General features: G+C 36.9%; 1 protein-coding gene across 1 annotated transcript; it reads right to left on the reverse strand.

Moving 5' to 3' along the window:
• Positions 1–233: 233 nt before the first annotated feature.
• On the reverse strand, positions 234–2,587 carry LOC127421901 (prolactin-releasing peptide receptor-like). Its single transcript, XM_051665110.1, has 2 exons — positions 2,440–2,587; positions 234–1,373 (listed from the first exon to the last, which is right to left on the reverse strand). The coding sequence occupies exon 2, from the start codon at positions 1,365–1,367 to the stop codon at positions 234–236; it is 1,134 nt and encodes a 377-aa protein (XP_051521070.1). The 5' UTR covers positions 1,368–1,373; positions 2,440–2,587.
• Between the last annotated feature and the right edge of the window lie 19,980 nt (positions 2,588–22,567).

Raw genomic sequence — 22,567 nt, forward strand, 5'->3', positions numbered from 1 at the left:
GTTAAAGAGATCTATGAGAAGATCTTTAGCCTGGAATACTAAGGTCTACAGTGACATCAAAACAAAGCTTAGAGCCTGAGAGCATTCTCTTTAGTCCTCATGAAAGAAAACCCCACAGAAAAACCAACAAAAAAGCTCAGATGAGAACATCGAATATTAGTTGGAATACCATTTCAGTGCTGTGATACCACCTTAGACTATGATTGCTCTTTCTGATTAGTCTCCACTAATCTTCAGAGGCAGCTGTCAGGAATGGGGCTCTCGGGTGATTGGCTGTCCTTCACGGCTACCTCAGAGATGAGTGTCAGGCAGGTGGTGGGGTTACGGGAGGCACAGCGATATAGTAACACCTGCCCATTTCGCCTACAGGGGCACAGGTAACCCCGCAGGTGCATGCGGACCTTGCTGTGCAGCGAGGCATAGATGAAGGGGTTGTAACAGGCTGAGCTCATTGCAATCAGATGGCAGCTGACCTGCAGCACGTTGACATAGCGCTTATCCAGGATCAAGAAGTCAGAGTCTAGATCCAGAAGCAGGTTGAGGACCTGAAGAGGGAGCCAGCAGAGGGCAAAGGCGAGGACAGAAGCAACCAGCAAGGAGAACGTCTTGCGCCGTTGCTTGCTCCATCGCTGGTGGCTTTGTGAGGGCTCTCCAGGCAGGGTGTGTTTGCGGAGGTGTACGCTGATGGCGCAGTAGGAGATGCTAACAGACAACAGAGGGATCATGTAGGACGCCAACAAGAAGAAGCAGGAGTACAGCAGGCGCTGCCGTTCGGCGCCCAGCCAGAACTCCTCGCATACTACCAGCTCCATGCCACTGGGACGAAGGTCAACGTAGCGAGTGTGGAGGGAGGGAGGAGCAGCTAGGGCCAGTGAAACCGCCCACACACCCAACGCAATTCCGCCACAGCCCCACACAGAGATACGTCTTCGTACTGGGTATGCCACTACGACGTAACGGTCCATGGCAATTGCGGTGAGGGATAGCACAGAGGCAAAGACCGTGGCGCCCTGCAGCAGGGGAATGAGGTGACACAAAGGACGGCCGAATGCCCAACCACTTGCATCGAAGGCATACGATGCGGTCAGTGGCACACAGCTCATGCACATGAGCAAATCCCAGGCTGCCAGGTTGCCGATGAAGAAGTTGGTGGCATTGTGGAGCTTCTTGTCCGCAAGTATGCAGGCTAGGAGGAAACTGTTCCCGACACCGGCCACAATCACAACTAAGGCGTAGAGGGGAATAAAGAGGGGTTTGAATCGCAAGAGCAGCTGGGTTCCAGAGAATTTATCCAGGGGGTCTGTCCGATTTATAGCTCCAAGAGTTCCGTTAAAGCCCGCCAAAACTTGTTCCAGAAGAGGATCCATTTCTACCTGTGACAGAAACATTCATGAACAACTGCACCAGCCGTCATGCACACACAGGTACACATTCACTCCTCTATTAGAGATAAACTCAATGTGAGACTGGCACATGGAAACGCTGTTGCCATGCTCTTGATGGAGCCCTTTTAGAGAGTCTTTCTCCTCCTGACTTGATGAGAATAGAGCACTCTCTAAATGCAAAACGAAAGGCAACGTTTCTCCAATTAATTTTTGAAGCTAAGGCTATTTCTTTCCAAGGTGCATCGTAAGGTGTAATTACAGTGTTAATACTTGGTATTATCTAGATGAAATCCTGAGGTATTTAACCTTATCTAAAGTCACATTGTCTGGCAGAAGTAATTCACAAGAATATCTAACTGCAGTAGACAGAATTTTAGGACATGCGATTACATGAATACATGATTACAGCAGCAATTATGCCAAAGGAACAGGAGATGAGTGGAAAAAGCCACAAAATGATACACCATAATAATAAATTAACATGCAAAGGAAGTGCATAAATAATAAATGCAATGTTTAATGATGCTATTTTTTATTTTTTGCCTAATTTATATTATGATGCACACTAGGATGGAACACAATGATGTTCATACAATCAATCATACCATCTTTTCATCAGTTCTAGTTTTGAACACTGTTATCAGTTTTTTAAATGAGAAAAGGTATCTGATGGTGGCATCAGCTGCCAATAAAGCTGTCAGACAATGGGTGGACAGAAAGAGACAAGGCAGATGCAGTTAGTTATTGATCACTGATAAAAAACATTGAAGACATTTTATCTTTAATCATTAGTTAAGATTAAAGCTCTTTAATATAAATTCAATTACTTAATTAATCAAATTCCTGTTTTCACTTAAACAAAGCAATTTTGATTCATTATGTGAGGAAAACAATAATTAAATAGCAAATGTTTTGATACTGAAGCATTTTCAAATTTCAAAAAGTGTTTTAAAAGTGATGCAATGTTCTATACCATTTTAAAAAGGCATGTGGGTGTGATTGGCATGTATGTGCCTAATTGTTAGAAAGAGCGAAAAAGAAACACAAAGTGTACCTGCTTCACAAAAGCTTGACGTTCAGAAAGGTGCCGATTATTAATGTTTCCTCACAGTTGAGATATTGTTCATCTCCCCATTTCCACAAAAATGTTCAATGGGAACAGATCCATAGTGATTCTCTGTGCCCAGGTTTCCATGCAGAAGTGTGTCTATGATGTTCTTTAGCAGTGTCTCACAGGAAGAGAGAGAGTGGTTATTGGGGGGTGGCTGCTACGAGAGAGAGAGAGAGAGAGAGAGAGTGTGTGTGAAAGAGAGACAAGGGGGAGTGACTTTGTCTCCTGTCACAACTGCAGTGAGACTAAGACTAAAATGAGACACAATTTTCATTCTTTCACTCTCTCTTTCAAAAGTGCATGCATACAAAGATGCACATTTCAGACATATTCACTTTTTTGTAAGCTCAGTCTTTAATCTCATGTTCCTTTTTCCCAGGAAAAAGGGTTCTGTGAGCAGCTGATAATTCAGTGTGCTGATGCATGTGGTCAGAAAGCTAATGATGCCCAGTGAGGGGCATCGCAGTCTGGTTGGAAACTTGTGGCATTTAATTTCTGGTGAAGTCCATCCTAAATCCAAGGTTCAGGCAGTGGCCAGTGAGGTATCCCATATCTTACAGTTGGAGTTGAAATCAGTTCATCCTCTGTGAAATCCATTGTCATAGACTGAAGTGATGTCGGGCTGGCACAGGCTGCAGTTAGTAGTCATCACTCAGCGACACAAAGCGGTGGGTGTGGGACATCAGGCAGGACCGAAGCTGGATCTGGGAGGCTTTGGTAACCTCAGGTTCTATCAGAAAGATTTGAGATTATTGGAATTAATACAAACAAAATTATACTTATATCATTTGGTGTAAACCCCATCCTACGGTTCAGAGCTCAGATGCTGCTTGAACCGTGAGATCCTGCCGGAGGTGATGAAGGCAGGGGAGTGGAGCTTATGGAACCTAAACTGGTGGAGATAGGGTGGGATGGGGGGTAAAAAACATGGAAGTATGCAAACAATGTGAGACTGCTGGCAGGCTTTTTAAAGCGGAGGCTGTATTGTGATTGGATGAGATGCCTGATAGATAAATCCAGAGATCTTCCTTCTAGACCTATGCTTATGCTTACATATATGTATCCCGATGTGAGACAGGGAAACAAATACTTTTAAATAATATTAGTGTAAATGCCATTCAATTTAAAACAGAGTTATAGAATCTTAGAAGTGTTTCCGGTTCTGGCGGACCTGAATAATGCAGCATAACTATTAGTTTAGGGGTGAATTAGGTGTATGCATTTCTGAAGAGATGAGTCTTTAATCTAGACTTAAACTGAGAGAGTGTGTCTGAGTCCTGAACAATGCTAGGAAGACTATTCCATAGTTTAAATGGCCAAAAAGGAAAAGGATCTACCTCCTTTTGTTGATTTTGATATTCTAGGTTATTAACCTTTTCGCACGTGAGTTTTTCCTGTACTGACGGATCCCCCAATGTGAGTTCTTTAATAGACACTGTAATTAAACCTTACACTTCAAAGCAGATGCACTGGAGGAAATATTATATCACAGCAGGTGCACTGAAGGTGAGATTATATATTTTCAAACATATTATGTGTTTTTAGATTTTTTATAATGATTGATTTTGATAGAAGAATGCGATCACGAATGCGCTTGCGAGATATGCACACTGCCATATTGTTGACATGCAATGCAACATGGGATTCTGAGTTCACCATAGAAGGTTCTAAAGTCCTAGCCCTTCCACTTTCCCAGCACCGGAAGTGATTAGAATGAGTGACGAGTGATGAGTGTTTGAATGTTTGTAACTTATAAAAATAAAGATATTGTGATGCTGAAAAGACTATTTGAGCAGCTGGTTCATTATGACATATGCTTTAGTCCCTATTTTGCTGGTAAACAGCAGCACGAATGCAGATCGCACTGGACTGATTGTACGCATGTGCAAAAGGGTTGATCGTATGTGCAAAAGGGTTAATAGGCCGGAATTTTGTGATCGTAGTGAATGTGATGTTTTATACGTAGGTCTTCCTGATAGCTTAAAATAGTTTTGATAACTACTGATGTATTAAAATCTTTCCGATCACCAACCCAAAACTTGTCAATATACTAAATGAATGGAACAAATCACGTAATGCAATCTACAGACTATGACCAATACAAACATTTTAGAAATGAATGAAGGGGCTTTGAATTTCACAAATGAAAACTGATGTTTTGATCAATTCATAGAATGTTAAATTTAAAAGAAACATTTCATCCCAAAATGAAATTTTTGTCACCAATTACTCTCATTTATCCTCATGTCGTTCCAAACCTCAATTGATTTTCTTGTTTCCATAGATTACAAAATAAGTAGCAGTGTGCTCCTATAAGTAGCAGAGACTGGCCTTTTCCACTTATTGAAAATACAGAATATAGTAACAGCCGCTGGTCACCATGCACTTTCATTGATTGGAAAAGAGTAACATGAACATCGACCACCTAACACCTATTTTCATGTTCAGCAGAAGAAAGAAAATCATACAGGTTTGGAAGTGCATGAGGGTGAGTAAATGATGACAGGAATTTAAATTTTAGGTGAACTATCCCTTTAATAATCAGCAGGCATTGATCATCGACATTTCAACATTTTATTCATGTTAAAGCCATAATCCTAAATGACTTGTTACACTGTGTTACACTCAAAGCTGAGCACCTGGCTGTATTTTTAAACCAGACTGTCAAACTGACATGGATTGGAGGTGTTTTGTGGCTGAATAAGGCTAAAAACATTCAATTACCATCTTGTTGATGCCCTGAGAAGGGCAAAAAAGAGGGGTGAATAGAGTAGATTTGAAAGGTTAATTGCAGTTGTGCCTGTCTAAGAAATGTCTTGGCATAGCTAGTGTTCTGAATTTGGCCCTGGGCAAAGCCTTTAGTGTAAGACAATCAACACTAATAATTGTATCCCTTGTGTCATGAGGCTTTTGAGCTCTTCACAGATCTGACTCTTCTGCGACCCCAGCGACTGCTCTCACACCATGAGCATTGGTGTCAGGTACGAGCAGTTACTTTTGCTGATGGAGGGACAAATAAAAGGTTTAAATAAAGTTCAAAAGAGCAAAGAGAGAGAAGTTAGGAGATTCACTGGCCAGTGTATTGGCTCTGGTTAAAATAATTTAATGGCAATGATTTACAATCAGTTTGCCAGACTCAGATGCTGACCTTTATTAAAGTTCAAAGCCCATCCCAGGACAGTCAAAAAGGGCTTTGTACTTCTCTACTGTGATGTATTTTTGAGTGAAACTGTATAACAAAGGAAAAAAATTAAGGGTAGGACTTGATTGTATCCATCAGGAATTTATTGGATTGGGAAAAGTGGTCTCTATGTGACAGGTGGTTGGAGGGGATGGGGCTGAAAAATATGAGGGCTTGGTGACATCATCTCACACAAAGCTATCATGTCTTCAGAAGTCTTGGAATATAATGCAGCACATGAGTTGTGGCTAATTTTATGGTACTTATGCTTTTTGTCATTTTTGAAGCTTGACACCCACTTAATGTTAGTTAATAAAAATACAATTGTTAATTGTTAGTTCTTGTTAGTTCATAGTGCATTAACTAATGTTAACATATACAACTTTTAATTTTAAAAATGTATTATATGTTGAAATTTACATTAACCAAGATTAATAAATGCTGTAAAAGTATTGGTCATCGTTAGTTCATGTTAACTAATGTTTACTATGTTAACAAATGGAAGTGTTACCAATGAATCAATCAAAGACACACAAACACGAGTTATTGTTTGAATCAGTCTAACAAATGACTTGCTGAATCAGATTAGTAAATTAATTAAAATCTTTTGGTGTTTATGACAATGTAGAGTTAAAAGATGAAGTGTGTAATTTCTGTGCCACCAGGGACACCAAGAAGGATTGCAAAAATAATGATAAAACAAACAGATAGTACCACCCCAAACTGATGCCATTGTTTTAGCTAATGTTTCTGCTTTATTTTCAATTTATGAATAGTTTGCTTCTCTTACCGTAATCTAGGATAGAAGAAAGTACTTTAACATTGACAAAATAACACAAATCAACTTTAAAGACACACATAAAAAAAAAGTTTTTATTTTATTTTTTAAATAATGTTATTTGGTAATAGTAATAGATGGCATTTTAATAAAAATAAAATAAATACATAAAATAAATTTAAAAAATAGTACTGTTTTGCAGGGCCATTTCTAGCTATAAGTGATACAAGCAGCCGATTAGGGCCCCGAGCCACCAGGGGGCCCCGCAAAGCAAGGTCTTTTATTTATTTATTTTTATTTTTAAATATACTAAAAGCTGTGAGTTGTGTAGCTAATATATTCCAATTTTAAGTTAATATGTGGGGGTATTGTATGCTGGTTAAGATGATATTTTTTAGCAGAGACTCACACAGTGAAACAGCTATGCAAAGCTGTTTCCACATACTAAAAAATTGGTATGATCTATTCAGAAGCATTTCATATTACTTGTTCAGTCTCGTTGAGGTTTTCAATGAGTCAGAGGTGTCAGAGGTGTAAATCTTTCACAGATCGGTCATCCCATCAGTGGTAGCAAAGAGAACATCCTTCCTTTCCAACCAAACCAGAAGCCTCATCTGACCCTTTATGCTTTTAACATTCCATATGTCTCAAGGTTTATTCATTTCCACTCACACTGGAGATAAATAACATGGCAAGAACCTTGAAGGTGTTGCTCTGCTAGAAGCTCCACTTCCAATTGTCTGCACAGAACTCACAAATACAAGTACTTTCATCACCATAACACTGAGAGGGAGGGGAGTATTCATGTCCTTCAGTCTTTCCAGCTGTTTTTTTTTGTTTGTTTTTTTTCACAATTTGGGTTGGAGAAATAATTTCCGACAACAAAAATGACAAATTCAACCATGGACATTTATATATAACTTTACAAATGGTGGATTTTTTTATTTTTTATTTTTTTATTTTTTTTTAGTCTGTGTGCATAAAAGAAACATGGAATCCCCCATTTCATCTCAGTTTGAAATTTTCCTCCTAAATGTAGCAGCAAACCTCACGTTTGTTTGAAGCCAGTTATTTCAGATCCTGCTGCAGTCATTCAGATCCTATATTGAAAAAGCACATAATTAGGGTAATATCATGGGTTTAATATGCTAAAATTGGGCCTTTAACATGTTGCTCATGTAATGAGACATATAAAGAGGAGGGTATGTGAGATATGCAAAGATTTTCCCATTGACTTGAAGCAGAATCACTGTTATGGTTTTGTTAGGATTAGTCTTGCATAGACAGACCTTGGACTAAACATCACAAGGCCTGGTCTGCATTGCAGCTTAAAGGGATAGTTCACCCAAAAATACAAATTCTCTGATCATTTACTCACCCTCATGCCATCCCAGATGTGTATGACTGTCTTTCTCCTGCTAAACACAAACACAGATTTTTCGACAGTTATTTCAGCTCTGCAGGTCCATACAATGCAAGTGAATGGGAAAGATCCCATTCCCAATGCAAGATTCAAAATGCACATAAACACAGCATAAAAGTAATCCATAAAACCACAATAATGGTTGAATGAATGGTTGAATAAAAAAATAAATAAAAAAACCCATGGAAATATAGCAGATTATGTGTTGAAACCTTACAGCAGCCTACAATACAGACTTTCAAAGACATAACTTAGAAAAAATGTGAAGCATTTACAGTATGTTCTGCTTTCAAATCTATGCAAGTGAGGAAAGAAATACCTGACCAATAGGTGACCAATCACAAAACATGATTCTCAGTCTGGATCCAGAGCAGGAGTAGCTTAGGGAGGTTTTAGTGCTATGCTTGATCAGGTGACAAACATGAATTTCATCCAACTGCCTGGGCCAATAAAAGTCAGGATGGAAGCTAAATTAAAAGGGCCTTTTTTGGCATACTCTTCATTCATTAACTTTACAGCTGTGATGTTATGAATGGGGGAAATAAGTCATCTTTGATTATATGATCTGATATATGTGCAGGCTCAGTTCATGTAAATATGAGTGCAATTATTTTCTTATTAGAGGCCAGTTTAATGTGGGTTTGGAGTCTAAAGCCCTATACTGTGTTGGATGAATAATAGAGTCACTTGACATGACCACACATGGATCTCCATCTGGACAACAAGTAGGAGAAGCCTCTCTTTGAGACTCTCAGCTCAGCTGCCCAATCAGATTACAGAGATGTCTCCTCAAAATGTGTAAATCAATAAAAAGGGAGGTGATTATGAACTTATAAACAGCCATGATGTGATTGAATGCCTCTATGTTACCTATAATTAAACATCACATTTTGAGGAGTTCCCCTTTAGACTGTTATTGTTCATTTGATTGACATCTTCTATAGATTATAATACTCTACGTAGAAAATGGTTCATTATTGCATACCTTTTTATGTCAGAAATTCTATTACCAGGATCTGGACATTTAAAACAGAGCTGAGGAAGAGAAACAAAGAGAAGAGCCAGTAGGGGATGTATGAAGTGTTGTTCAAAGTAAGCTAACCTGTGCTGCAAACAAGGATAAACTTTTTTTTTTTTTAAGCTTGGCTTTGTCATACATATATTTGCATTTCATTTTATGTCCCTTATTTGCATTTCATTTTTACATTTATTATTTCAAATGGCTTTTATTTCCCCACTCACTCTCTTTGTCTCATTTATGCTGGTTTTGTGAGGCCTGTTGTTGCTCACTTGAAATGTGAGGGCAAAAACAACAGCACGCTAGAAATTCAGTTATCTATGGTGGGGTCTTGAACTCATTATTTCCCAGTTCTTCCTACTGCGCATAACTCAAACTGTGAAAATGAAGAACAAATGAAGCAAAGTTGAAACAGCATAAAAAAGAAATAAAGTTTGAAATTAAATGTCTTTCTGTTGTGCATATTTATTTTTCTGTTGCACACAAAACCAGTACATTTATAGTCAACTTAATAAATTCATGTTTTAAATGAGAACATAAATATACTGTGCAAAGTCCAAGTGAAATTCAAGACAATCATCAAAAAGTGATTTGACTATGAAATGTTTAACCCTAAAACAGGCAACATGTACACAAAATACATACTCTTTAGTATCTTATAGGGGGTATGAGAAAGAGTTTCTCACCCAATCTTGTTATCATTTATCATAGTTGGGTCTGTTTTGAGAATGTGGGTCACATGACTAGGTTCAAATTTTCTGTGATCATTAAGTCAGCCTGACCTGAATCTTAAATCTAATTGTTTCTCAGTTTTGTTACACACACACAAACACACACACACAGACACGTATGATAAGAGGGGAAGTCATTTTTTTGCATCAAATAAAACAGAAATATTGATGACGTTGACTTGTTTGTACCTTTTTGTAGGGCAACATATCCTGGGAGATACAACTAATAAAATCCAAAATATATAAAATATTGGAAACATTCATTTGGATATCTGTTACTTACAGTAAGTCCACATGATGTAAAAAGTGACATGCAATAATTCAGACTTCCAACAGATGGTGTTCACTCAAGGTGATTTTTGCTGCTTGCTCAATTAACGTAAAGGAATAATTCACTCAAAAATGAAATTCTTTCATAATTTACTCCTTTTTTAATATAAATTCTCCTCCCTGCCCAGTAGGTGGTGATATGCAAACTGCCAAAAACAAAAGAAGAAGAATGCGGAAGTGAAATTGAAAGTAATTTAAAGACTTAAGTATTGATCTGTTTCTCACCAACACACCTATCATATCGCTTCTGAAGACATAAGGTGCATTCAAAACTGCACACAAACCGAAGTGTACTTTAAGCTCCTGGATGATGCATTTTTTCAACCGTCAAAACGGAGTGAGGAATGTTGGGCACTTCATGCACTCATCGCACGTGGCTTGCTGTACATAGCGGAAGGGGCGGTGTTACCTGCCTGCGCTGCTGGTCTGACAAAACAATTGTATATAATGATGAATGCAGCAGCTGGTGAAACTTCAGTGGATACAGCACCTTACAATGTAAATTGAATGCTTTACCATCACCCCAATGTGTGAATAAGTTTGATATACAAGTGTTGAACTGAGATTGGCTAACGCAGTAAAGCTAGTGGCAACACATCACGTGCGCTTGAAACGTCACTTCCGTCAGCTGTTAAATGGTGAATGCTTCTTCATAGTAAAAAAAACTAAAAAAAAACATGTTCCATTTGGGACGATACTACACTTTGAAAATTCATATACTACATGGCTGAGTGCATTGTATATTTTATAAGTGCATAGTGTATAGTGTGTCATTTGGGACACAGCTATAGATTTAACCACTGGAGTCTTATGGATTACTTTTATGCTGCATTTATGTGCTTTTTGGACCTTTAAAGTTCTGCCCACCATTCACTTACATTGTATGGACCTAAAGAGCTCAGATATTCTTCAACAAATCTTCATTTGTGTTCAGCAGAAGAATGAAAGTCACACATCTGGGATGGCAATGAACTAAAGCAACACAATTCTAGAATATTTTGTCATAACTTAATTTCATTGTGTTCTATCCAATTAAATTTGTAAAATTGAAGTTTATTTAATCCATTTGAGTTTAGAATACAGTACATGAATACTTTTTGTAGCTTTGATGAAACTAGGCAGGAGATTTTCATTTTCCAGTGTTGGGCCTCATGTATTCAGATAGAAGACAAAGGCAGGCCTAACACAGTCGTAAAACCTATCTCAGGCCCCCACATACCAAGTCATAAATTTTACTGATAAAAATCGCGCCAAAGTCAAACAAAGGGAGTCCAAAACAGACTACAAATCCCATGAAGCCTTGCTCACTAAAGGATCGAACTCTCAACTCCTATTGGATGAGGCACACAACAGAATGTCCCTCAACCATGACATCATCAGGAGTAGAAATACCTCTGAAATGCTTCTGGGATTTGCTTCCAGCAACTTTGCTCGCCGTGTGTAGACGCAGCTCATCGCTGCTCTCAGGTGCAGCCTCGTGGCACAAGGAAGTAACGTCCAAATTGAAACTGTGGCCATACAGTCTCCATCTCGCTGGACGAGTTGAGATTACTCTGTGTTCCACCGAACACTCTAACGGATCCGAAGGAGACCGCCGAGCAATCCGCATCTTCATCCGTTTGCCTGCAGAAGTGAAGAGAAAAGATTTCTCTTCCCTCTTCAATCAAGTCAACGTCGCTGATTTCTCCGCCAGCCCGCCAAGAATCAGCAGCCATACCGCCCACCGTCAGAGCGAGAAAACGGCCTCCCGTCATCACCCGAGCCTCGAGGAACCGAGTCTGAGTTAAAGGACAGAGGAACACACATTCTGCATCCTCATGTGATTCAAGTAAGAGGTTTACATCTGGGCAGAGATAGAATATTATAGTGTGTAATTCTTGTGTACCAAGGTTATTGCTTGTACAGTTTACGGACCGCCATGTCCGCTCATTATTAATACTCAGGGTATTAATTATCACGAATTTGATTTGCTGTATTGTGGTCCAACCACATTGGACTGTTGTGCATTTCCACCATCGCGGGTGAGACCGGCAAACTGAGTTTATCCATTAAAGAATCAAAGACCGCGGGACGTTTTACGAGCCGTCCACCACGTCTCTGAGTGATAAACTAACAGCTGCTTCCTCTCCCACGATTGCGAAATCGGCTTTTGTGTCACTTTATTCTCTCTCACTCATACTAAACACATACACACACACGTGCGCGCGATCCCTCACAAACATTCTTGGACACATTTTTGGCTAGTAGATAGCTTCGTGATAAAGCTCAGCTTTGTCCCTAAGCTATCGTACAAGCGGATATACGCGGTAACTGGTAGACGCCATTGACTGGTTTCTCTCCGCCCACATTCGTGGCCATATTCTCTGGCTGGAAGTCTCGCGTGACATACTCTCCATGAGAGTCACGTCCGCCATTTTGTGCGCATCCCTCTTTACACACACACACACTCTCACACACACACTTTATGTGTTATAGGATTATTTTAGTTTCCATATCTAATCATATCACTGTTTAGTTTGTAGTTGTAAGTCGGAAGTTTATTGACTGCATTGTATTAATTATTAATTGATATTACTGCACAAATAAACTGTTTATATTACAAAGAGAAGTGTTTTGGTTTGTTTTGCATACACCTGTGTCATGCTGACAGGATGTCAGTGCTCGGATTCAAGCCTTCATTCATTGTTTTTTTCCCGAAAATCAATATTCTTCGGATGTCGATTTTCCTAAGAAAACAATCTAATATTGAGACTGTTATACTATCTGGTTATTAGTCCCTGATTACAGTGTGGTGCCCCGTCAATGTTAATCCTTATTAATATTCTATTGATTTTTGATAATTGATAATTATCTTTGATGATTGAATTTGAATGATCAATAAGCTAGTGTTAATTTTAATTAATGATTCATCGATGTTAACAATTAACGATTATCTTTGATAATTGTTGATTTAAAGGATTAAAAAAGCTAACATTGATTCTCATCAATGTTCTATTGATTTTAATAATTAATAATTGTCTTTGATAATTATTAATTATTGCCAATAACCAAACCCGCTCCTAAACATAGCGCACTACATTTATTGGAGCCCCATATGAGGTTTTAATGAGTTAGATTCAATTAATTTAAATATTAATTAATAACTAAAGAAATAATTATTAATTATTTCTGATAGTTACACTGATCTAAACAACCAGTAAAGCCCTACACCAGGATGCTTTGCATGGGACTGGATGGGATGAAACAATGTTGAAATTAAGTGTAATTTTATGCATTTTTGAGAAAGATGAGAACAGGAGGATATTTGTTAATGTTTAATGTTTAATGTTCTGTTGTACTGGTATTTTTTTAAATAAATATGTCTGTTAGGCTGGAGATTTGGGGGGTTACCATTGTGGTGAAGATTGGTGCTTGTGCTTAGATTGAGGATGGACTTTCACTATCAAGCGATGTTTGATTTGAGTGCTGCTGAGCTTTATAAGCAGTTGCTATCAAATTGACAGTACAACATTTTTAAGTCCTTGCAAAAAAAAAAAAATAAATAAAAAAAAAAATAATTAAATTAAACATTAATGCATTTAGTTTGGCAAACCTAATAAAGTTGAGTTAAAACTACTATAATACATTGATTGGACATAATCCAACTAAATAATGTTGGCTGAATGAAACTGACTTAATTTGAATAAAATAAATTAAATTGCATGTAAATACTTTGTCAAATTCAATTAAGTAAGGGTAATGACTTCATATTTTGAGTGTGTTGAAATGAACATTAAACAAGATTAATTAATGTGTACAAGTATTGCTCATTGTTAGTTCATGTTACTATTATTAACTAATGTTAACAAATGGAACCTTGTTGTAAAGTGTTACCATTGTAAAATTTTACCGAATATTTTTTGTTGCCGTCATTGTATTGTTGACGCTGGGCAGGGGATTTCCGGTTCACAAAATGCTTTTCATGGGACTGGATCAGCAGAGTAAATGTTGAAAGTGTAAATTAATGTATTTCTGTGTAAGATGAAACAAGATATAGCAATCTTCAATTATAATGGGATTTAGAGGATTTTCTGTTATATTGGATCAGACATATTATATATGAAAATCGTCATTAATGAGGAAATCAACTACAATCCCATTAAGAATTGCAAATGAGATAATCAAATAAAAAAACTATGGAAAAATATAAAATTATTGCTTTGAAGTTTGATTATAAGTATAGAATCAATATATTTAAAGTAAATTGCAAAATATTCAGATATACAAATTAATTAGTAGTTTGAGAGTGTAGGAAAACCGACTGAATTGCCTCATTTGCAGTGCGTCATGGAAGTAGGCGGTCGCTGCTCAGCTCTTTTTCTACAGTATGTTTACAGCGATTCCCTGATTGGTAGATTTTCCCCCTCAACATCACGGGTAGTGTCGTTTTTCATCAGGAATTTCACTATTAAACACGATATACTATTATATATACTAGGGATGTTCCCAAAGCCGAATACCTTATTCGGAAAGGCACGAATAATGACTTATGAATGAATAATGACAATTAACGGATATATCCGAATAATATACAAAATATTCGTATGACTGATTATCCAAAAGCACAAGGATAAAGTGACATTTTAAATAAATACATAAACAATTACAAAGAATTTATGATTTTGTGCAGCCAGTATTTCTAAAGTGTAAACCTTATGAATGAAAATGCACATGTTGTGATTTCAAATCGGATGGGTGTGGTCTCGACTCTGTTTTCGATCTCTGTTAATTGTGCGAGTCTGGAGCTTATCGACATTAACATTAAGATACGACATCATATACACTTTCCACTTCTTGAAATGTCTTTGTTAATGTATCACACAATTCACATGTGATTCCCATTTATTAATTTATAGCCTAAACCTGAGCGCGGACCCCATCTATCCATCTTTTAATGTTGACCACATTTATGTCCACATATGCGATTAAGGAAATTATCTGGTTAAGACTTTATTCAGATTTTTTTTTTTTTTTTTTAAATGCTCCATAAAGGTTTAAATGCTCCATAGAGTATTGATCTATTCGGAATATTCCTCCTTATGTAAAACTAAGAAACTGAAACATGCTCCATATTTTTTCTTCTTCTTCTTTAAACTGTGCAACCTCTGGTAATGCTCTATATAAATGTAACATTATTATAATTTAACTAAATAATAGTGTCTTATCGTACAAATTCCTGATAGATTTATGGGAATTTCATAATTAGTATTTGAAATTATTAAACTAGCCTCTAATAAGAAAATAACTGCACTCTTATTTTCATGAACTGAGCCTGCACATATTATATCTATCGATTTTCTTTTTCTTTTTTTTTTTTGTAGGCTATATTGATTTTATTTTCATTTCTTTTATTGTTTGAATTTGTATTTTTTATTCACTGAAAAATGTGTGCTTGACATTTCACATTTTGCTTGACACCTCCTGCCTTCAGAATAATGTTGTTATACATGCACAGCTATTAATATCAGAAATACCAGGAGAAACCACAACATATTCCACAGTTAATGTAGCCTACAAGTTCAGCTTCATCTGGTAAGAAAGAAAGAAAGAAAGAAAGAAAAAAAAAATATGTGTATATATATATATATAAAATAATTTTATAATAATAATAATAATTATTATTATTATTATTTGGCTATATTTATGAAAAGGCATATTTTATTAATAGAAACTATAAATGTCAGAGTAACATTTAAAAATGGGCATTTCATTTAGTTTTGACACACTTCCGGTTTAAGCCCCACCCACTCTCGGTTCAATCTGAATACAGAGACAGATACAGATCATTTTTTCATATGAACAGATACAGATACAAATACAGATAATGGCTTCACTGCACACCCCAAATATATACTATCTTATATATTAAAAAATATGTTGAAATAACGCAGACTGATGGCTTTAGCAGAAGCATACACCATCGATTAAAGGCAATGGCGGTCTTTAAAGGCAGTGGGGGTCCTCACTCACAAGGTGCCCTAGGCAAGGTCAGACATGAGCTGGCTCCACCCTACAAAACTCTACGGTCAACTAACAGAAAGTAACTACTCCACTGAAGCTATCAATGGAAGAAAATGTTTTAATAATGTAACTATCAAATTATTTTATTTTACTATAAATCCTAAAGAATTGATCTGGCACAAAAACAATGACAATCTCAAATACAGTGAAATTTAAAAAAGGGTGGCAACCACTGATATACAAATATAACTGGATCGGTGACGCAACGGTAAACTGCCAGGAGGTGAAGCTACCGGAAGTGTACGGGCAGCCATCTTAGTATGCCCAAACTCTCATAGAGCGTCACTGACTGACAGGCAAAAACACCCCTGTTTCACCATCTCCAACCTGTGGATCCGACAGTTGCATTTCACCCTCTAGTGACAATCATGTTTAATTTGCTCGTTATGGATAATATTCATAATGAGGGAGAAGATATACACAGATCGCGATGTCAGAGCATTCCCCTGCCCTGGTGTTCAGTCTATCAGTGCAGCACAACAATCACCAAATGAAGCTGCAAAACTGTCCACAAGTTGTAATGTAAGAAAAGCTGTTATATCTGTATGATTAGAGGGATAGAGAGAGCATGCTCTTATTCAAGTGACCGCGAGAACAAGTCACTTTTTGATAAAAACATTAAACAAGTAATTCTGAACAAACACTTCGATGTTCACAATAAGTAAGTCTGAAAATGTCTGTTTGTATCTTATCTCAGTTTCAGTGAACCTGTTACATTCAACTGATCTGTGCGCTGATGAAGTTTATTAGAGGTGGATACGGTTTGATATACAGTAGATACACATAACTCGCTCAGGTTTTAAAGAAACAGAAAAAATTTCCAACTTTAAATAAATAAATAATTATAGTACATGTGTAGGACATTTGCGTATTAGGGATGTACATTCAGATTTCAGATATAAAATCGGTGATTGAAGGACTAATGTTTACTCGCTGAAATGAGATGATCAATAGAGACATTGGAATGTTTAGGCATAGCAATATGGCGGCGCAGTGGCTTCACTGATATGACGTCATGAGCAATCCAGTTCTATCTATCTATCTATCTATCTATCTATATATATCTATATATATATATATATATATATATATATATCAGTGGTGGCACCATAAAATCAAACAATTAAATTAATACTAAATAAAACATTCAAAATGTAACAAAAGTTTATACTACATTCAAGTTATAAAACACTTTTATATTAAGTATTATATTAATAAGGATTGAGGTAGTATGTCTCCTCAAATTTGGGAGCTCCATGGGATATAATTGTATTATTTTATTTAAGTGCTTATACTGTATATAAGCTGCATACAATGGCAAAAATATGCTGATGGATAGTGATAGTCATTTAGTGGAGGCAAGGGAGGCTGAGCCACCTCAAAATGGCTCAGCCTCCCTTGCCTCCACTAAATGGTTAAAATAACAGTTTTAATTAACAGTTGCTTTAATCAATTTATCTACTAATGTACATAAATCAGATGCATACAGTATAATCAGGGCCGGCTTGCCTATAGGCAAAATAGGCAGGGCCCCGTCATACCGAGTGGGCCCCACAAGAGCATACATAATCAATGGATACCTCAAAACAGTAATTTGTTTTATAGATTCTGGCCGTGAACTGCACTATGAGGAGCATCTGTATGTCATGAGAGGACATGCATGGACCTCATTATTTAACACACAAACCACAATAACAGTGACAACCGAAAATACCATTAAGATGAATGTGGTAGCCCAGGTGAGTTTTAATCACTGCATGAATCCCAGAGGAGGCTGACAGCATAAAGGATCCTCTCATTAGTAAACTGACCAATCAAAATGTATATTTAAATGACACAATGTCATTTGTTACTGTCCAAAAGGTGTTTTGAAAAAGGCAAAATGGAGGCTAAATGAAATTTGCCTCTGTACGCTTTAATAACCAGTCTTTATCAAAGGTAACCCATTCAAGCCAATCAGCTTTCAGTATCACATTAAAGGCAGTTCTACACAGGACGTGGTGGGCGGCAAGCTGTGCTTGCGATCTTGCCGCCTCTCTAGTGTACAGGCGTTCTACATTTACATGAGAAGCTGTGCGAAATGCGCAGCGCAAGTGCACTGATTCCACCTACTGCTTCAGCTCAAACAATGCTAGTGAGCCCTAAGATGCTTTTTCCATGAGGCGTTAACTTTAGATATAGTTTTCCATGTAAGTACTCGCTTAATAAAATGTACAAAAATGTCTTTAAAGAATGTGTTAATCCTGTAAATATTGTATTCTGTATTGCATGTAAGTGATACAAAATAAAACTAATCAAATAAAATGCCACCTATTCAATCATTCAATGTGTTTTTACTGTAAATATTGGATTCTTTTTGGCATGGAAGACATAGAAAAAACTAACCAAATAAACTGACTAAAATGCTATTTATTTCTTCATAATATGTTATTTCTCACTTTATGGAAGGAACTATGTTTTTCCAGTGCACAAAATTGCAGCATGGAGCACAGACAGGTTTTACTAAAAAAACCTAATAGATTTGCTCTTCATCCTGGGGAACAAAAAAAGAAGAAGAATTTGGGTACACCCCACACTTCTTAAAAGGAAAGATCTGGGAGATTTTCAAAATCTAGTCCAAGAGCTGTACTGTGACCCTCCAAGTTTCAAGACCTATTTCAGGTTGAGCCCTGCACTCTTCGATCAGCTCAATGAAAGGTTGGGCCCAACAATTTCAAAGATCAAAACAAACATGAGGGAACCTATTAGCTCAAAGGAGCGTCTTGACATTGTCTCCAGTGAGTTCTACATTTTATTTAAATGGTTAATAAAATAGACTGCACATTATTTAAATTTGTATTGGCATTTTCATATGCTTTTTAGAAAAAAGATATAAATAACAATAATAACATCAGATGTTTGTTTGTGGTTGTGTGCATATGTGAGAAAGAGAATATATATATATATATATATATATATATATATATATATATATATATATATATATATATATATATATATTTATCACTAGCCATTATTTTAAACCATGACCAAAAAAAAAAACACATGAAGGTCATCACATGACAAACTTTTGTTTTTTTCCTTTTTGATGTGATCAAACTTGTATGTATGACGTTCTGCTCAGCAACCTATGTTTTTCTTATTAGTTATTTCTGTAGTGCAACACTTCAGAACATTAAATAACAAAGTTAGCTAACATATTATAAAACAAAGAAACAATACAAAATAGAGAAACAATCATAAATATAGCTGCAAGCAGCGATGATGGGCCCTGGCACAAATGGTCCATTTCCAACCGGTGGCTTTTGGAAAACAATGCAAGGTGGACAAATACAGTTTACATTTTACATTTTTCTAAACAATTTTGAAGCAATCTGAGTAAATATAAGAGGACTATTTTAAAGTATGTTGTAAGAACCACACTTCCTGCTGCCAGGTGGTGGCGCTATGACCATGACCTAAAATAGTCAAATCCATGTGATTAGCCCCCAAGACTAAACATACGTCTCAATTTTGATCTAAATCACACATTGCACACAGAAGATATGAGACACTTCCTGTTTCCAATTTTTTGACATGAATAACTCGCCATGCCAACACTCTTCGATATATCAAAGTCTGCTTGCAATTTAGCATCTTCAGTGTCTTGGCATAATGTTGTTTAAATGTGGTTACAGTCTCATGAATCACCTAGGAAGAGTATTTAAAAGTTCAGAGACTGCAATATTCTGCAATATCCTGTTGGGCAGACCAAATTACTATAATTATGAAAGTTGTCTGTCTTGATGAGAACTATATATGTACCAATATTGGAGACTGTAGATGACAATGGGGGTGATACAGAGGCCGTATTACACACCCATTTTAAAGGGGTGCTACAGAGCCCCCCCTACATGCCCATGAATGAACTTTTGCCCAGACCTAATGGCCAATGACTCTGATGTGTGTGCAAAAACACCCAAATATAGGAAGCAAGGAATAATAACAATTAATGCATTGCCATGGCAACAGTATTTAAGATATCAAATATCCCTTTAAAAATTTACATCAGCAGTGTCTTGACATAATTCAAAAGAATTTTGAAGAAATTCATGTAAACATAAGAGAGCCATTTCAAAGTTTGTTGAAATTGCCTTGCTTCCTGCTACCAGTTGCTGGCACTATGACCGTGACCCATAAGCCACATAAATGTGATCAGCCACCATTACCAAACATACAGCTGATTTTTCATCAAAATCATACAATACACACAGAAGATATAAGAACTTCCTGTTTTACATTTTTGCCCTTAATTTATTGCCTCACTATGGCAACACCGTTCAGTATATCAAAAATCTGTTTGCAATTTAGCATCTTCAATGTATTGCCATAATATTTCCTAAATGTGATGACAATCACATGAATCCCCTAGCAGGAGTATTCAAAAGTTCAGGGCCTTCAATTTTCAAAAAATGCACATTCAGTCCAAAATGGCAGAGCTAATGACTGTAATTTTGAAAGATGTCTGGCTTGATGAGAACAATATATGTAGCAAGTTTGGTGACCGTAGGAGAAACTGACCCCACCAGTTTTGTCAGAAGGTGGTGCTACAGAGCTCTCCAACCACATCCATGTGTTAACTATTGCCCAGGCCTAATGGCCGACAACTCTGATGTGTGTGCAAAATATCATGAAAATTCAAGCAAGCCAAGCACATCAAAAACATGAATATACATAAAAAGGAATAATGATATTTAATGCGTTGCCATGGCAACATTATTTAAGATATCAAGAATCCCTTCAGAATTTTAAATCTGCACTGTCTTGACATTATTCTAAAAAATTTTTGAAGCAATTTAGGTAAACGTAAGAGGGATATTTCAAAGTTTGTTAAAAGTGTCACACTTCCTTCCACCCGTTGGTGGTGCTAAGACTGTGACTCACAATAGCCACATCAATGTGATCAGCCCTCAAGGCCAAAAATACAGCTCAATTTTGATGTAAATCACACGATGCATGCAGAAGATATGAGACAATTCCTGTTTCCCATTTTTTACATTAATTTATCATGTCGCCATGGCAACATCGTTTAATATATCAAAAATCTGTTCACAATTTAGCACTGTCAATGTCTTGGCATAATTTTGCCTAAATTTAGTGACAGTCACATGATTCCCCAAGGAAGAGTATTCAAAAGATCAGGGCCTGCATTTTTCAAAAAATGCACATTCAATCCAAAATGGCCAACTTCCTATTGGATGGAGCTACTGACTGTAATTTTGAAAGTTGTCCGGCTTGATGAGAACAATGTATTTATTTGGTACCTGTAACATGAAATTCCTAGGAGGAGTATTTCATATTCCAGAGCATGCATTTTTCAAACAATCCAAAATGGCTGACATCCTGTTGGTTCCAAAAATCTTGAAAAGAAGAAGAACAATCCTTAGAGGAACAATAAGGCCTCCGCACTTTCAGTGCTTGGGCCCTAATAATCCTTAGAAGAACAATACGGTCTCCACACTTTCAGTGCTTGGGCCCTAAATATAGCTGCAAGCAGCGATGACAGGCCCAAGCACAACTGGTCCATTTCCACCTGGTGGCTTTCGGAAAACAATGCAAGGTGGACAAATGCATTTGGCATTTAACATTATTCTAAAAATTTTTGAAGCAATTTGGGTAAATACAAGAGGACTATTTTAAAGTCTGTTGTAAGAGCCACACTTCCTGCTGCCAGGTGGTGGCGCTATTACCGTGTCCCAAAATAGTCACATCCATGCGATAGCCCTGAAGGCTAAACATACATCTCAATTTTTATCTAAATCACACATTGCACACAGAAGATATGATGCACTTCCTGTTCGGCATTAATTTAATGCCTCACCATGGCAACACAATTCAATATATCAAAAATCTGTTCACAATTTAGCATCTTCAATGTCTTGGCATAGTGTTGTCTAAATGTGGTGACAGTCTCATAAATCCCCTAGAAGAAGTATTTAAAAGTTCAGAGACTGCAATATAAAAAATAATTTTAGGCCGACTTCCTGTTGGGCGGACCTAATGAAGAGGCTCGTTCGAGATGAGCAAAATCTGCACAGCACTGATCATCGGTGATCACTGCGAGGTGCATGCCGGTTAGAAATGTGTCCGAGTGTGGTCCAACTTACTCTAATGTCATGCTGATGTATGCTAAAAAAACTCTTACGATGGTGAGGTTCTTCCCCGACCGCGCTGAGTCAAGGCATGATGGAAAATGACTTGTTGAAGACACAGCTTAATGCTGATTGGCTTAAACAACTGTGATACTTTGTTCTTTTTTAAATGTTTGATCTTTTTAACTTTCATATCATGTTTTTATATGTATAAATTCTGTGTGAATATTCCCAACTCTCTGTAATGGATAGGTGATTGTTATCATATTTCTGAAATATCTAAAATACATGTTTTTATTAAATAACAAAATTATGAAAATAATATATTATATAACTTTTTCATCATATTTTTATTTATATCCACTTTATCAGCAACAGCACATAACAGCAGGTGGTGGTAATGCACTGTTAAGTTGCAA

The sequence above is a fragment of the Myxocyprinus asiaticus genome, chromosome 31 (genome assembly GCF_019703515.2).
Source record: "Myxocyprinus asiaticus isolate MX2 ecotype Aquarium Trade chromosome 31, UBuf_Myxa_2, whole genome shotgun sequence".
NCBI lineage: Eukaryota > Metazoa > Chordata > Actinopteri > Cypriniformes > Catostomidae > Myxocyprinus > Myxocyprinus asiaticus.